The 17,662-nt window shown below is 38.0% G+C and overlaps 1 protein-coding gene across 3 annotated transcripts; it reads right to left on the bottom strand.

Moving 5' to 3' along the window:
• Positions 1–1,194: 1,194 nt before the first annotated feature.
• Positions 1,195–16,127, bottom strand: SDG2 (SET domain protein 2). 3 transcript variants are annotated; one of them, XM_059596674.2, is made up of 20 exons: positions 15,881–16,127; positions 13,292–15,667; positions 13,100–13,156; positions 10,715–11,890; positions 9,400–9,773; positions 8,804–9,316; positions 8,605–8,705; positions 7,077–8,121; positions 6,891–6,962; positions 6,677–6,787; positions 6,471–6,571; positions 5,444–5,543; positions 5,257–5,352; positions 4,760–4,927; positions 4,528–4,653; positions 4,364–4,417; positions 3,705–3,952; positions 3,493–3,601; positions 3,094–3,396; positions 1,195–1,872 (listed from the first exon to the last, which is right to left on the bottom strand). In XM_059596674.2, the coding sequence occupies exons 2-20, from the start codon at positions 15,546–15,548 to the stop codon at positions 1,696–1,698; spliced, it is 7,188 nt and encodes a 2,395-aa protein (XP_059452657.2). In that variant the 5' UTR covers positions 15,549–15,667; positions 15,881–16,127; the 3' UTR covers positions 1,195–1,695. The 3 variants fall into 3 exon arrangements, with proteins under 3 accessions (XP_059452657.2, XP_059452658.2, XP_059452656.2); XM_059596675.2 differs by having other exon boundaries at positions 10,715–11,884; positions 13,292–15,674; XM_059596673.2 differs by having other exon boundaries at positions 13,292–15,674.
• Positions 16,128–17,662: the final 1,535 nt, after the last annotated feature.

A 17,662-nucleotide genomic window follows, 5' to 3' on the forward strand; every position in this document is an offset into this window, starting at 1 on the left:
TTGACGGCTATGCCCTATAATGAGTGAGTTCTGGCCCTTCTGGGGTTAGCTCTATAATGGAGGGAAGGAGGGAGTATTTGGGAATTTAGCAGAGAGGCAACAGAGAATGTAGGGCGTGTATTGACACCTGCCAGAGGTACTGTTCGATTGGCTGGCACAGTTGAAAAGACAGTGCTGCCCCTATTGATGAAATCAAACTGAGGAGACCAAAAAAAAACAAAGCTGGTTTGATTATCAGCGAAGCAAAGCATATTCAGTGTAGGTGACATTTAATTGTTCAGTAATTGTTTAGTTAAACTGAGAAACACAAGCGCAAAGAAAGTTAAGGAGATGAAGAACCCACAACTACTGCCACGGTTGCCTCTGATTTCGCCAACAGAAGGCGTTTTGCTATAGAACAAGCAACAAGCACACTAGTGCAAAAGCCGTTGCACGTTAGCAAAATGCATTCGTTTTCTTGCTGGGCGAGATCGGGCTGGATTGAGCTTGAAAGGAATAGACAGGCATAGGATTAATAGTGCACGCAGACCCCTTTGCTCATGCATATGATATTCATAGTGATTGCAACGTTTATCAGCAATGTAACATGGAAGAGGAAAACATTTTACCAGAAAACCATATTCTCAAATTAAAATTTAACAGCAAGAAATTCAATCGAACAATTCCATTCATGGAGGCCTATCAATGGAGGCCTATCAACACCAGGAAACCAAGTATTTAACAATTGAACAAAATTTTCCTCTAAATTGGGTTGGAAGAACTTCCTCCAATTCAGTCTATAAAAATAACATGTATCATTTGAACATGTAAAATGCACATATTTTTTTAATAACAGAAACAAAATTGGAATAACTAATATTAAAAACTCATGTGCATCTTATATGTTATTAAAAAAATAGACACATGTCATTTTTATAGACTGAGTTAAAAAAAAGTTCTTCCAACCTAATTTTAAGAAAAACTCTGCCCTTAACAATTTCAAGACTAATCTTGTATCACAATTACCATGAGAACCAAAACTCTTCCCATTATGAATGATCAGCAAAAATAAAGACTTTACAATTACAGCAAATCAGAAATCTTGGTTTGGTTACATAAGATTTAGGTTCTATCAAAATAAATTCTAGTGATTGCATTGGAAGAGCGTGCGGGGCTCTTACCCATCCTGCTTATTTCTAATAGTTCTGACAAACATATGCAAGATTAGAATTTGAAGGTAAATGTCAAAATATGCTCCTAAACTATGAACAAGACATGAGAATGATGAAGATACAGCTCATTCGTCTTGTTCTGTGAAAATTACAAGCCTTACTGTGAGAGGAAAGAAAGGCACAAAAGAATTTTGACACGGGGAACCAAAAAAATAATTAACACCCAATTCCTTGGACTTTTTTCTTCTTTGCACTTCTTTTTTTTTTTTTCCTTAAATTAGAGAGAAAAGCAATGCTAATTTTCTTTTTTCTGAGAAAAACAAATGCTACTCACTACCAGATAACGAATTACAAATTACAATGGTAAGAAAAACTGTACACAAGAATGAGGAGAAAAAGCAGTACAAAACGAATGATGCTTTGGAATGATTACAACTCCCCCATTAAAGGGGGCAGCTGTGAACTAAAATTGACAAATCAATCCAAAGCAATTAACAAAGACTTGGCTAATGATTCCTGCTGCTTCCCCAATCTCTGCAATAGTTCACCGATCCCACATGGCCTGAAATATGGCAGGTCTGTGTTTCAGCCAATGCACCATCTCTTTGTCCAGCGGAGTATTTTTTCGAACAGCATCAAACGTCGGGCTGCCAAAAACTTTCGGAGAGGTTTTGAATGACCATATTCGATCCTTGGGCCATGGTCTTTGGGACTGCTTCTCCTGGAAAACATTTAAGATGCAACGGATAAGCAAATAAAGCAAAGCTAAAAGAAAAACATTCAAAATTCAGTAACATGTTAGGTAGTTTCCATACATCGCAATGGTTAGTCCACCACAACCTTAGCGGTCCCTTCAAGTTCATTAAATGGGAAACCTGAGGGAGATTTAAGACTAGGGGCAATTTTACTACAACCACTGGCCCTTATGAAACCAATGTTACAACTGCTTGTCGTTAAAAGTAGCAGTTTTCACGTATGTTAAATTTATTGATTATCTGTAAGACCTCCCCATGACTATGTTTGCAGTGGGGATAAATTAGGTAGGCTTCATGTTAGCTAACTTTGATGATTTAGCAAGAGACTTATGTGAACCGAACCAGTATAAAAATTAATATTAAGGTTCCGTTTGTTTCGACGTAAAATGTTTTCCGCTGAAAAATATTTTCAACAAAATCATTTCCTATGAAATACTTTTTGGCGTTTTGCTTGTACGGAAAATTAGCAACAGCGTAAAATGGTCAACAACTTCTAGCAACCTCCAGCGGAGGTCTTAACGGTTTGATAAGGAAAAACTAAAACTCGAAAAATAGTTTACGAAATTTAAAAACAGAAACCATTTTCTAAAACTAAAAAGCTTTTTTGGTCAAACCAAACTTATTTTCAGTCACACCAAACACTGAAAAATACGGAAAACATTTTGCAAACAATATTTTACTCCGAAACAAATAGAGCCTAAATAATACATGTTAATTTGAAATAAATATTTATGCATCCAACAGAGCTGTCCATACAAGAATCTGGATAAGTCAACAAAAATGAAAAACAAACAAGAGTTCATAAAACTATCTTATAGGGGCCATCCTAAATTAAGCCACATGACCAAAAGTACCTATTCATAACTCTACATATCAAGATGTGGAAAAGGGCAATCTGTAAGAAAAAATGACTACAATTTCATATCTACACCAGAAAATATGGTATGCAAACAAAACCAACCAAAAACGTCAAATCACCAAGGAGCTCTTTTAAGCAGGTATTTTCATAGCATTAACTATTCTGCTAAAAGAGTCCAACAGCCCTCACAATGCCTAAGACGCAAACATGGAGATTGGAAGTGTTGCTTACAGAGTGTTTTGGATGGGCCAGGACAGGGTAATGGTCATATATCTAGTAATTTAATGAACACAAGAACATAAACGTAATATAAGCTTATTAAACTCACCATTCTTGTCAGCATAAACCTCACAGTCCTTGGGCCATAAACACGATGCCGTGATGGTCTCTGAACCTTTGCATAGAAGGAACCAATCTCAGGTAACAACAAACAACCCCTACTCGCTCTAGCCAGGCTACAATCTGGCTCAGCACTGGTCTGGTTATGCCAAAAAATCAGCTGCCCTAGACAATAATTCTCACCATAGGTCTTGCAATACTCCTGAAAACCTGCCCCCAATTTATCAATGTACTTAGGGCCCAAGTCAAGTGGACTAATGTAAACTGGTGGAGAAGTTACAGAATTATATTCCTGCATTTAAAAATGAAATTTGCTTTAGATCAAAGGAACTACACATGATAGAGTTAGCAGACAGATTCCAGGAGTTACTGTAGCTGTAAGACATACCCGTATTCTAAAGAAGCACTTTGTGTAAGCATAAATATGGATCAAGTCAGCTGCAGCATCATGCCGAGACTTGTAGGTACATGGAAGACTTCTGACCTCATCCCTCAACCTTTCAAGCGAAGAACACCCCGTAAGACTACTATGTTTCAACAGTTAAAACATCATAGTTCAAAAAGTACTGAAACAAAATCCAAGAAGTGCACACTACTCACCATAACAAAGATTTCTGAAGTTCTTTCTGGATGTCATCAGAACCCGATGGATCATGAGCGTGGATCTTGGACTTGAGATCATTTAACATAACTTCTTCCACATGAGGAGCCGTGCATTGGAGAAGCTCCTCAACAAATGATCCCTCTCCCTTCCAAAGAAAGGAAACAAGGGCTTCAGGACTCAGCTTCTCTAGAGGAGGTGGTGCTTGCTTCGGATCACCAAAAATGCTTCTCATAACATACCTCACCTGTAAATAGAACTCAAGAGATAAACATTTTCACAAAGCTAAGAAAGCAGAAAATTTTCTGTTTACAACAGAGATCTAGACTAAAAACACCAAGACATCATTAGACACAAGTTGAAAGATCAGGAGTAAAGATCCTAACAAAGAGATTAACTTAAAAGATCCAAAGTAATTGAATGATACAAAGGTTTAGATAACTTTGGCCTCAGATTCTTGATTATAGACCCCAGACTAGCAGGATCAATATCATCTTATCATATAACTATATGGTTCAGAGAATCACCAAAGCCAGGCCCATCACAACAAAATAGTCTCATGTGTCCTGACACTGGTTTTAGTAAAGAAATAAAGATGGAAGCTGGAAAGAAGAACTGGCAAGCTCCTTAACATAACAAAATTTGAGAAGCTAGTCACCTTGTCAAGAGTAACAGCCAAATTCTGAAGCCTTTGATTGTACACACCCTCAGCCTGTGTCACCAGAAAAAAGATATTATCCACAAGGAAAGTGCAAGCCTGCTCAAACATATGCATGCGTGCACATACACAATAAGAGAGAAGTAGGACAATCAACAACTCACCTGAACCTCAGCATCACTCCTCTCAACTTCAAGACAAATATCTGAAAAATATTTCCTTTTTTCCTCCAAATTATGCTTTAGAATCTCCGCAGGTAGCTTCGTTCTTTCAAAATTTATAAACCTCACCTTCACCCAAAATGGAAAAGTCAGGAAAAACAAAAGGATGACTAAATTACTATCAGAAAAGGTTAATTCCAGAACAAAAATCAGGGGGGACAGCAAAAGAACATACCAAGCGAGCCGAATAGGCTACCAACCAATCAGGTAGCCCACCAAGCAAACAACTGCCTAAACCGGCCCTCCCCAAGTCGAGGTAATCCTCTTCAGATACTGAATTTACTTCGCAAGCTTCTAGCATTAAGTGGTAACGGTCCAGAATTCCATGCCACTCCTCAAGTACCTGATGGATGGATAATATAAGCTACTTAACAGAAACTACCGCAACTTTGAGATCCAAGGTAGAAAAGGACCAATAAAATTCCACTGGCTGCAACAGCCTCAAGAATACAAAATTAATAATTACTTCACTGAGAAAATCAAAATCCCAATCAGGCTTGCCTTCTACAGTGACCAGAAAGAATTCCGATAAGAATGTTAATCCAACATGATAAGGATGTTTAGTCAAAGCCAACTTAACAGCCTTGAAGCCTGATCAGACTTTGTTCATGATTTTATTTTGCTTTTAGTTTTCAACATGGATAGTCAAGAAAATTGCCTTCAAGCCAGTACCTTTTGGAAAGCCCCTTCACCTGTCAGATTCAGGTAGCTGCCCCGGCAAACTTGACTCCCACACAAACAAACTGACACTTCATATTCTTCTTTACTCTAGCAAAATGAACAGACATTAATCAGTAGTTATGAAACATGTATAGTATCCTCCAAACAGACAGAAGGCCAACAGGGAAAAGAGACACACCTCTGTGACAGAATTATAATCGAATGTGATCTCCTCGCCATATTGAATTTTACGTACAGTATAAATTCCAATTTGGTAATGACCACCTACAGCAGTAACTCTGCATTCAAGGATAAAATTATAGGATGGTCAAAAGTTGGTTTCACTTACAAAATCACATCCAAGCAATACGATATCTGGGAAGAGGGTAAATGAGAGAATGCTCACGTGTTTCTCCATATTAAAAGATTAAATAAAAAAAAAAAAAGAAGTAACGAACAATATATCCTAGAACTTCAATATCATTCCCACCACTTATTAAGAATTCATAGTAACTAATATAAACAAGAATATGTCACTTATCAAAAAAGTAATTCATATAGCTGTAATAAGTAACAAAAAATGCAACACACTTTGAAAACAGTCCACTTTTTTTTTTTTTGGATAATTAGACAAGGTAAATAAAATTTAAGATGCTAATTCCTCGTATATGAGGTAAAAGATTTTAATGTGGAATGTTAGAAAAGAAGGTTAGTTAGAATGATATCGATATTGTTAGCAACGTAATCCATTACTTTTTAATGTGGTGCATTTAGAGAGAAATGAACACTCGAAGCTTCAATGGTTGTGAAAGAACGAGCTCAGATCTATAGATTTATTTTTTCTTAAATCCCTATTTGAGTGGATCTCAGCTAATTCCCTTCTCCATGTCTCTAGCTTTGCAGACTTTTGTAATCTGTTTTCTCATTCTTGATTTGCTAAGTCTTTTTCTCCCCCTTGCACTTTTAATGAACTTCCTTTATATATATATATATATATAAGATATGAGATCACTTCATTCTATTGCATTCTTTTTTTTTGATAAGTAAAAGAGTAGCGAAAAGATTCTATTGCATTCTATACTACTCTCCATTCAAAATTCCAAAATGTACGAAAGGCAGGTCATAAGTAGCAAAGTCTTTCATACTGTATCTATACCATTATCAAGTGGCTTATGAATCTGAGGTAGGATATAAACAGGATAAAGAGAAAGACAAACAAGGCTCACTTTGCTTCACAATTAGGCCGGCATGAGTGACATATTCGACTTGCATAGTTCGCCTTATGCATAGCATCAACAACAACCAAATCATACCCATCAGCATCACCCTGCCAGGTTATAATGCACGACCAGATGAAAATGTCAGCAATGCAAGGAGAAATGGAGAAAGCGTTAAAAGCCTACAGCACAAGGCTTGTTAAATTGAAGAAAACCTTTGGCCTTTCAAGATAGATGTTGTAAAATTCTGGAGCTGGATCTTTATTATTTTTCTGCAAAGATCGTATCCCATCTTGCTTCTCGAACCATTTCCAAACGGGATAAACCTACAAAAATTATTTTTAAGAGTGGGGGAGGTTCAACATCATAAACCTTCAAAGGACTTTCTCATGGCTAGAAAATGGATTGCACAAACAATTGTTGTCATACCTCTCCCAAAAACTCCACGACAAAATCTTCTTCTCCAAAACCGCCTTCTTTGTTGCAAACAACACCAAGCCCCTGATGAACACAACCAAACAGAAAGTAACAGAATAAGAGACTCAGCATAGTAACGAGTCAGAGTAGTAAAATGATGTACCATGCTCATGCAGTATAATGATGATGCATACATACCTTTCTGTAACCAACATATTTGTCATCAGGACGACTACCTATGGCCTTCAAAACACCCTGACACATTTTCAAAGTTCGTATGTCACAATCCTCCTCAGCAGATTTTTCTATTTCTTCTAATACAGGCTGCAACGGATAAATCATAGGAGTGTTTCCAGACCCAGTGAAGTGCCTAACTTGCTTATTCAAAGTGCGAAGGAGCACATCTTCAATAAACAAATGCTTATCAAGTGGAGACCAATCCAATTCTTCCGGCATGGAATCAAGCAAAAGATTGTGAGTATAGGGATCAATTCCATAAACCTCTTGCTCTAAAACCTCAACTCCAAGCTGTTTCCTAGGTTTATAGTCCTTGACTTCAGGAAGCTCCATATCTGACTCCTCGGTGCCACTTCTCTGTGCTTGAAGCTTCTCAGCATAGTCCTCTGGTAAAGATACACGCATCTTTCGTTGCACATCCTCCTCATCCGCAACAGTAACGTATTGATCAATGACTTCATATTTTCTAGTAACAGGAGGAACCAGGCTTGCTTTTGTCATGCGAGCACCCCACTCACGATCATCAGTCCTAGAATCCAAACCCTCATCTGGTGTAAAGCGTCCATCTCTTCTGGACTCCGCGGTTCGAACTTCTAACCGGACATCCAAGTCACTTTCTGTATCTGAGGCTGTACTCTCACTATCACTCTTTCCATCTTCAGAAGACCTGTCCTGCTCATCAGATGTTTCACTCTCTGAGTCCATAGATATTTTATTCAATTTGGATAAACGCCTTCTGATTTCTCGATCAGATGCATAGTCTACATAATCCAAACCACCATTTGCAAAGCTAGAGCCATTACTCCTATTCAAGTACTTTCTTTCAGTCAAAGATTTATTGGGCTTCTTCTTATACTTCGAAGCAGAAGGTGAATCATCTTCCCATGGCTTCATCATCTCATCCCTTTCATAAGACGACTTAGAACTCTCTTCCAAACGAGTGGCAAGTTGAATAAATAATGGAATAATGTGATTCATGTCTCCAGCTTCACCCCGATGCTTTGCTCTACAGACAGAAATAATTACCCAATTAAGTGAAAATTTAAGAAAAAAGAGAAAAGGAAACATTGTTGCATGAGTCGCACTCAGCATATAAAGACCTGACCGCAAAAATACTGCAGAGACAGAAACACAGATGCAACAGCAAGAACATTAGTTAATTTGACATCAATGTTAATGTCGATTGAGACAATTTTATGTTGCCTAACTTGCACAAAGAAATAAAATACACTAAAATACGGTATCCCAAACTTACAGAAAAACCCTGAGTGATGACAACTTTAGAAGACTTGGTTCGCAAATTAAGGGTGAGAACCAAAAAAGAAAAAAATCCTACTGCTTAACCAGTAATAAGTTAACCCATCATACTTTAACCTAAAGAGCTGCTAACCCCTTGTTAATAAAAGCCCTTTTGATTGTGATATTTAAAGGTATTTGATCATTCATTGTTATTTTATGAAGCACAAAATACAGGCCTGAAAACTCTTACTTTATTGCATCTCTGCACATTCGACTGATATCCTCCTTGACAGAGCTCAATCCATGGCCAATGTAATAACCCTTTTTAATTCTGTCTTCAATTTCTGCAACCTGGTCAACAAAAAGAACAAGATATAAGAGACTATGAACATATATAATAGAGAAACTTTTTTTTTATGACGACATGCAGAATCAAGGACTAGCTATACCTTGGGCACAAAAAAATCAAAGTTATTCTCCTTCATGATGTCTTTAAGACCTGAAAGAAGGAATTCCTCCATTCTCTTATAGCTATTCTCAGATTTCTTGATGGCCCACCGCCTCATTCGGGCATCCCTAGATAGAATGGATGAGGACCTTCTAGCATCAAATAGTTTTGATCTTTTGTATAAGCTTCGACGGAATAACTGATTCGCTGAGTCTCTTTTATCGACACTATTAAAATAGTCCTTTAGTTCACCAAAATCATCAATATCACAGCCTCGACCCTTTTTGGAACTTGATGAAGTTTTCTCAGTAATCTGTTTAAGACTCCTTATTTTAGACTTGACCCAGTTCATGTTTGCAAATTTGCGAGCCAACTCATCAAACTGGCCACAACCTCTGATGTCTATAGAAGATATACAAGGAAATGAATGAAGAATCTCTTCAAGTGTTACTGAGGTAATGTTTGTGCAACCCTTTAGAACCATCGAATTTATCTTTTCTTCGCTATAACCATTCTGTAAGCAAACAATTACATTAGGCCAAGATAAAAGAGAAACGAAATTGTGATATCCTAGAATGCCAAACAAAGGAAACCTACCATGATGTTCAAGAGTATGGAGTCGGTGCAGTTAGGACCCAAAGATGATAGGTCAATCTGTTTTGAAATGTCCTTGTAAAAACCAACGGCAGCTCTCCAGTGTTTACATGTCAAAGAAACAAAGGCAAGGGATTTCATGTCTAATCTCAGAAAATGAAAAACTCGAGCAAGCACATGACCATCCAATAAACCCCAGCTTCCCATTTCAGTTTCAGAATTTGCACCCTCCTTTCTGTAGAAAGTAGCATCACCACATAGATCATCAAACGTGGACTCATCTTTTTGAATTGTCTGTGTGTCCTCTTCTATTTCGTAGTCTTCTTCAATATCGTCAAGCAGCAGCCGGGCTCTCTTGGAAGCACGTGCATCACCTTCTGTAGTTAACAAGCCCCCACCAATCCCAAAAATATATAATGGATTAACAAAAAGAAAAAGGAGTAACAAGTACCTAGCTAGTAGTAGCAAGAAAAAAACTGCATCAAAGAGGATGATATTCATGAATCAATTGAAGGCAGAGAGATGAAGTGGAGAAAAGCTCTTTGCATTTATGTGGCTTCAAAATACCATGGCCTTGTCTGTTAAACTACATCACATTCCCACACGTCACTTTATTTTTTCAAAAAAATCAACATCAAAACATTCTCACTTTAATATCCCATCATTCACTTTTTATATCACATCATTTACCTTTTATTACTATTCAAATAAAAAAATCACTACAAAAGAAAATTTTTCCACTTTCCAATACCACTTTTTCACTTTCCTATATCAATCATTATTTTCTTTTTTAATTTTTTAAACTATGAACAGTGCGGTGTAATGTTGTTTGCTAAACGGCACCCATGAAATTAGAAAATATACATACACGCAGCTAGCACATGCATAAAATAAAGAAGACAAAAAAACCCAAAGGGGCCAGCTATGCCTTTTGGTGCAGGATCTCTATTATTGGAAACTTGATGGCAATGCATTTAAGGATAGAAAAATAGATGCATGCATAAAAAAGTTTGACATAGAGCCGCATGCATATGAGACCTGAGAAAACCACAAAAATACCTTGCACAAATATCAGAAATGACTTCCTTTATGTCTAGTGGCTACAAGTAAATGAGAAGAGGGGCGGGGGGGGCGGATGAACTATTACCAAAAACATATCCTAGCTGAAGACTGAACAGCAGGTCCTTTACTAGAACTCTGCCAGTATGAGATGAAAATAAAAGAAAGATACCTGGTACCTCATCCTGGAATAACTAAATCCGCTTTTTCAATAAACAAAATCCAGGATACCAATGGAAATTTAAAAGATTAACCATACCTGATTTACGGTATATGTGCTTCTCCATCTCCTTCTTTGGCTGTTTAGCGTTGATCCATGGATCTAAGACTTCATTTATGGCTACGGCAAACTCACGGCTTTTATATGATTTCATTACCAATTCATGTAGCTTCCCACGTGTATAACCGATGAATTGAGGATGCAGGTCATGAGAAAATTTTGGTTTTGTTCTAGGATCACCAAGGGCAGAAGCTTGAGATTGTGAAACAGTTCTTGAAGAATCACCAGCGGAATCGTTCTCCTGTTCACTCTTGACAGTGGCTTCAGAGGTCTCTCCAGCAGAGGCAACTGGAACCCAAATTTTATCAGATTTTCTGAAAACACTTATATGTTTTTGAATAATACCTTGATCTACTAAGACATGCAGCTGTGGAAATGATGAAGGCCCTTGCTCATGCCCAGAACCATCAAGGTAGTACCAATCACCCAAATGCAATTGCAAATCATCAACTGTGCAAAGATGATCTTTTGGAGCGTTGATAGATGTCATGTACTTCCAGGAGTCTTGTGAACCTTGATCATTAACACTTTTTGACTGAGAATCGCCTTCTACCGATGATCTCTTGCCATCACTACTTGAAGAGTAGTGCCGAGAAGACCTAGAAGAATACCTCTCCTTTCCTCGGACTTTCATGCGGGGATCAGAAACGAATGAACCATGGTCCTTGACCACACATGCATTTATCCTGACCACTGGAAGCATAGTTCCTTTCACTCCCCTTGCAACAGCAGGCTTACTTTGAAGTGATCTGCTCATACTGCAATCAATCCTTTCATCTGATAAAGAGAAGGCCCAAGGAGGGAGATCAAGCCTCCTGCTATGGGAAGGAAAATACAAGTCATCTTTTTGATGCCACCGAGGGTCCTCATGCCCAGACTTTGGCATCTGGCATATCGGGAAGCCATCATTGAGAACAAGCTTCTTTCTGAAAGATCTATCTTGGGCAGCATCATCATTCCTCTTCCAGTCCCCACCCTTGCATGACCATCGGCCAGAAAACCAGTCACCAAATTCTCCACAGGCAAAAACATGATCCTTTTCGGAGGCTACAATTAAAGCTTCTTTTGATTTAATGTCAGAAATTCTGGACAATTCGTCGGTTTTCTGATCAGAATGTTCGCTGATGTGAGTCTGACACCACGGGAAACCTGTACCTGGCCCGGAATAAACTTTTGTCATGAGATGCATATCTTGACATGCATATGTAGATTGGATATGTGCATTTAATGCAGTTATTAAGACTTGTTCAGAGAATATTTCAACCATATGGATGTACAAAATTCGTAACATACATATAATGTCTAAATCAACTTTTCACATTCTTATGTGCACAACTGCAACGATAAAACAACAATTCACATGCAGATTTTTTTTTCTTGTTCTTTTTTTTTTTCTTTTGGGGTGGTGGGGGGGGGTGGGGGGGTGGGGCGGGCCTTAGTACAAGGCAACAGAAATAGAATTGACACCTCGCCTTCTACTCTGCTTGCAAAGCCTATATTAGGTTAGGGTCCATACTGTCTTCATATTAAAAGTGGGGGAAACTGACTTCTTGGGAAAGAGGGGGGAGGGGACCGGACAGACAATATCAACTAGTCCAACTAAATAAAATATAAAGGCTCCATTTGTTAATGATTCTAGGAGGGTGCTTTTTTTTAAAAGAAAAAAAAAAAATGCTTTGATGTGATATAAATATGAAAACAATTTTGAGCATTTTGTATTTTAGTTTATTTGTTAGTGTTTTTGTTCTGAAAAGAGAAAACAAAAAAGAGAAGGAAAAAGCTTTAACAAACAAAGCCAATTATTTAGGCACGACCAGAAGTTATTTCACCTTTTTGATAAGTAAATGAATTAAATTAAATTATATTATCTAGCATTTTATGTATAATCTATAGAGAGTTGTTTACGTGCTTTAAACTTTACTTCATGGTAAACATACCTGAATCCAAAAATGGTTAAATTATATTATCCAGCATATTACGGAAAACCTATTGAGAGCTGCTTAAGTGCTTCTAGCTTTACAGTAGAGCAAACATACCCCTCCTCTACTAAAGTATTACATCTAAGCCATTGATTACTACAAAATACATTTTTCTTTCTGGGCGATTACAAAAAAAAAAAAAAAAAAAAACAAAACAAAAAGACAGAAGCTTGTTTTTTCTGGAGAAAAATAAATAAATACATAAGTGAAGAACTGTGGTTCAAGGACAGATAGACCCCTCTCCTTTTTACTTAAATAAATAAATAAATAAATAAATATATATATATATATATATATATATATATATATATATAAACGCTCAGATTTTTAGCCAAAATAGAGAAAAACACAAGAACAAATGAAAGTAATTCCAGAGATAGTCTACCTTCAGAATTTCCCCACCCTTGCCATTCTGCATGTTCAAACTTCATTTGCAGAACTTCTGCAAGATGAAAAAATTCCACAAACATGGGAAGTAAAAAATCTAGAAAAGAAAAAAAGCAAGAAATAGGACCAAATTCTTAAGAACGTATTCGGTACTGATTAGAATTAAAGTAATTTCCAGACAAACTAATACCTGCAACAGTCTCAAGTTCCTTGCCAGGAATAACAGGAAAGCCCTCTAACAGAGCCCCAACCCTTGCATCAATGTGGAGATCCTTTGAAGGCTCGAAAACAGCTGCAGTGTCATCTGTGCGAACCACTGGCTCCGACAAAGTGACAGATATTTCCTCGCCACTCTGAGGACCAGATTGCCTAGCATCTCCTGTATCAGCCAAAAGATTGCCAGGAGCTTCTGGAGGCTTCACCAGCTGTGTTATGGTGTCTGACACAATGAATGGGAAACTCAGAGTCACCAAAGGAGAAGTTGCATTTTCAACAGTTACCCACCTATCAGTATCTACGTGCTTGATCAAGTGATCTGACATTAGAGCTCCTTCTTCCATAAGAGCTTTAAGATCGCATAATTTAGAAGGCCCGCACTCCGCCCCACAATAATCAAGGTAAAACCATTTCCCTGTAGACGAATCCACCACCATGGGAACATGTGGTGGGGTGTCACATATATCCATATCTTCTTCCATCGATGGCAGCTCCTCAGGAAGAGGGCCATCAACGTTAGAAGCTTCTTTGCAGTCAATGCTTGGACTCTGAGACTGCTCTTCTTTGCGAGGCTCAGAGTCAACATTTTTCTCAACAGATCCATTAATATTATGAACACTGCTTCTATCTTGAGACTCTTTGGCTGGATACTGCGAGTCTTCTCCATTAGAATCCCTCTGGATGAGCTTATCTTCTTGACCTTTACTACCAATCTGAGAGTTGCGCTTTTCACTTGTTCCACCTTTACGACTTGTTTCACGATAACTACTGGGCCTACTCCGATCAAGTGGAGACCGTTCCACATAGCTAGGTGTCCGATCCCTGCGATCATGGTTTCGAGATCGATCATGTGGGGACCGCTCTGCATGAGTGGGACTACGATTTCTATGATCATTGTGGCGATTCCGATCATATGGGGACCTTTCACGACCATATGGAGATCTCTCACGACCATATGGGGATCTTTCACGACCATGAGGAGATTTTTCACGACCATATGGTGATCTTTCCCGCCGGACAGGACTCCTGTCACGGTGATCATAATACCGGGCCCTGTCATGTGGGGACCGCTCAGAATGATTAGGACTACGACCATACCTGTCATAAACTACTCTTGAAGACAAAGAAGATTCATAATGCCTAGAGGAGTACTTGTCTGACGAAGGCATTTTTGAGGAGGCTAAATTCCTGTAAGACCTCTCCACAGAACGGCGTGAATAATGCTCCAAATGGGCAGTGCGGTTGTTGTCATCAGAAAGCCGCCGGCTTTTTGAACCTGCATAATCCCCATAATCTCCAAAATATTTGCGATCACTGCTATCTGAATCAGCACCATACCGCTTCAACCGGTTAGCAGAAGAGTAATCCCTCCCATGGTTCTTCCCATTGCTGTAATCATTCCTATATAAACCTTCTTCGTCCACAATTTTCGAACTGATCCTTATATTCCTCTCCTGGCCACTCTCCCACCTGGTACCTTTACTAAGCTGACTTCCACTTCTGTTGAACTCTTTCCTCCGGAAAATATCATCACCCAAATACTTCCCAGAAGGTGGTGTACGCTCAAGCTCAGATTTATACCCCTTCTCCTTACCCGAATCATACCTGCGTGATTTACCGTAATTGTACTCATCCCTTGGCGCTTCCCCTTTATGCCATCTATTATCTGGAATGAACTCTCCCTTCTCAATCTCATCTTTTGTGCCTCTCCACGACCCAAATTCTCCTCTCTCAGGCTCTCCTCTCCTGGTCTTCTCCAGCACTATCTCGCCCTTCTCCACCTCCTCTTTCCTCCCTTTCCCATGAACAATTTCTCCCTTCTCCACCTCACTTCTCCTCCATTTCTCAACAATCTCTCCCTTCTCAATCTCACTTCTCCGTGACACATAATCTCCATTCAAAGTCCCCAACTCACCCTCTTCCACCTCATCCTTCTGCGCCTTCTCAGCACAAATTTCACCATTTTCAACTTCCTTGTTACTCTTCCTAACCCTATTCGCTCCCAGCTCACTCTTTTCGGACTCAACGTTCTTTGCCAATTGCTCCTTCTTCACCTTCATCTTCTTCTTTCTTTCGGTGTCAGCGAACTTAAGCGACTTGGAATTGAACCCATTGTTGTTGCTATTGCTGCCATTCTTACCTGCACTGCCATAAAGCGTCTTCTCTGGAATTGGAAACCTCTCCATATGATGCTGCTGCAAAGGCATGCATGCGACGCCTCCATCACCCATGGAAGTCCCCCCAATTCCTTTTTGGCCGAAACCTCGAAAACCCTAATCCTCCCCTTCCCCGGGGCTGTCGATGCTCATACTGCAATTCGCTTCAAAATTATCAAATCCTCGCTCCAATTCTGAACCCTAACGTCGACAAATTTCACAAAGAAACAAACCATAAATCAATAAATGTAGGGTTTCATTGAGAAAAATATCCACACGCAAAAAACCAAAAAAGTATAAAACCTCCAATCGAATACGCTTTTGTTAGAAAAACCCTAGGGTTTGGATTCCTTGAAATCAGGATAGCAAAATTGAGAAAAGAGAGAGAGAAAGCGAGAGAAAATTACCGAGAAAATTGAGGAGCTGACTTGAGCAGATCGGCAAGGGGATTCTTGGGAGCTGTGAATCTAACCGCTTGCGAAGAAAAACCTGACGAGCACAGATCGAGAGAGGCCAAGAAAATGGTCGCACAAATTTTCAATCTTTCTGAAAAAATCCCTCTCTCTTTCTTGTATCTCTCTCTCGCTGCGCTATATCTTTGTGTTTCGCTCTCGTTGTGTTCTTGGTCTGAAAGACGAAGCCTTCGTGTTAATTTTCTCTTTTTTTTTTCCTTTTCTTTTCGTTTTCTCTTTTTGGTTTTCCGTTTTTGCCCCTCCGTGTCTGTGAATTTTGTTGGAGGAACTGTGGATATTGGAAAAGACGCAGTTATCCCTGGAGTCATGTATAAGATGCGCCACAGAAGGGTGCTGTATATGGAAAGGTCAAGGGCTTTTGGGGGATACGGGGTCCGTAGACTCAGTACCAGGCAAACCCTAGCTCTATTTGTTTGGGGCTTGGCATTGACTCGGGTTGTTGACTCGGCCTTGAATTCTTCCGAGATTGGGATTGAGAGCACAATCTTATGTTATTATAGGCTAGAAAAAAATTAAATTAAATTACTTATTTAAATCATATATTTTTATTCTATAATTATCTTAGTGTCAGTCACAACTAATTATTTAATCTGTTTTTGTAAAAATTAATTCAAAATTATTTGGGATTGCCACGTAGCATTAACCATGTGAACTAATTATTATTATTATATAATAAAAATAGAGTATATAAAATTACTTAAAAATTAATATTGATTTAAAGAGTAATATTAAAAATTACATATTTATCTCACAAACAATCCCACAATGTTGAAGCGAAAATCCTAACAAACTTTTGAATCAATGATTTAAAAAAAAAAAAAAAAAAAAAAATCAAGGGTTGATTGGAACTACCGGTTAAAATAATAAGATAGTTATAATATAAAAATATAATTTCTAATATTCCTTTAAATTTGAAAAAAAAAAAATAGACTCAAGTTTAATGTTAATATAAAAAATTATTAAATATTTTATTTTGAGTATTACGATAAACCACATCTTTATCACACAAATATGACACAATGCTACTAATACGGCAGTCTTAACTTACTTTTGTATCAATCATTGACTCTTTGTTAAAAAAAAAAGTAAAAAATAATAATTCATTTGGATTACCACGTGTTTTTCGAGAGATTACTAAAAACGTGTTTTACTTTCTTTTTTTTTTTTAATTAAGGATAAATTTGTATTTTTATAAAAAATTTTAAAATAGTATAAAAGACATTTTATCTATTTGTCTTTGATTTAAGCTCAAACCTAAAAAGTGTAGGTAAGGTTAAAAGACGTTGAAATATGAGATAGCGAGATTGCAAATTTTAATCGCTCCGGGCTAACATTGTAAATAGATTGACATTTTGAGGAGAATAAACTGAAGTTTTTCTTAAGAAATTCAAGAACTAGTTTGAAATAATTATGGGATGGATAAAAGCAATTTTCAAATACAAAAAAATCGTAAAATTAGGAAAAGCTCAAACCGAAGCTCATCGACAAAAATACGGTGTCGAGTTGACTCGTATAGTCTACAGCGAGCGTGTACGTATTTTGCCACCACGATTGGGCCAAAGAAGTAATTTCACGGGATTGGGAGGGGTGTTATTGTCATTTGGAGTGAATGGAGGTTCCTTGTGGAGTTTTATAATGTATAGGAGGGAGATTTTGGTAAAAACGGGTCGTTTGGCGCTCAAGTTGAGCGAAATATTTTAGGAGGGTTGAAAAGGG

This window comes from Corylus avellana, chromosome 5 (genome assembly GCF_965113065.1).
Source record: "Corylus avellana chromosome 5, dhCorAvel1.hap1.2, whole genome shotgun sequence".
NCBI classification, from domain to species: domain Eukaryota; kingdom Viridiplantae; phylum Streptophyta; class Magnoliopsida; order Fagales; family Betulaceae; genus Corylus; species Corylus avellana.

Coding starts and splice junctions, on each gene's coding strand:
- SDG2 (XM_059596674.2), bottom strand. CDS start 15,548: ATGGGTGATGGAGGCGTCGCATGCATGCCTTTGCAGCAGCATCATATG. Junction 6,963..7,076: donor AATATGTTGGTTACAGAAAG/GTATGTATGCAT, acceptor TGTGTTCATCAG/GGGCTTGGTGTTGTTTGCAA. Junction 5,544..6,470: donor CGGCCTAATTGTGAAGCAAA/GTGAGCCTTGTT, acceptor CCTTGAATGCAG/AGTTACTGCTGTAGGTGGTC.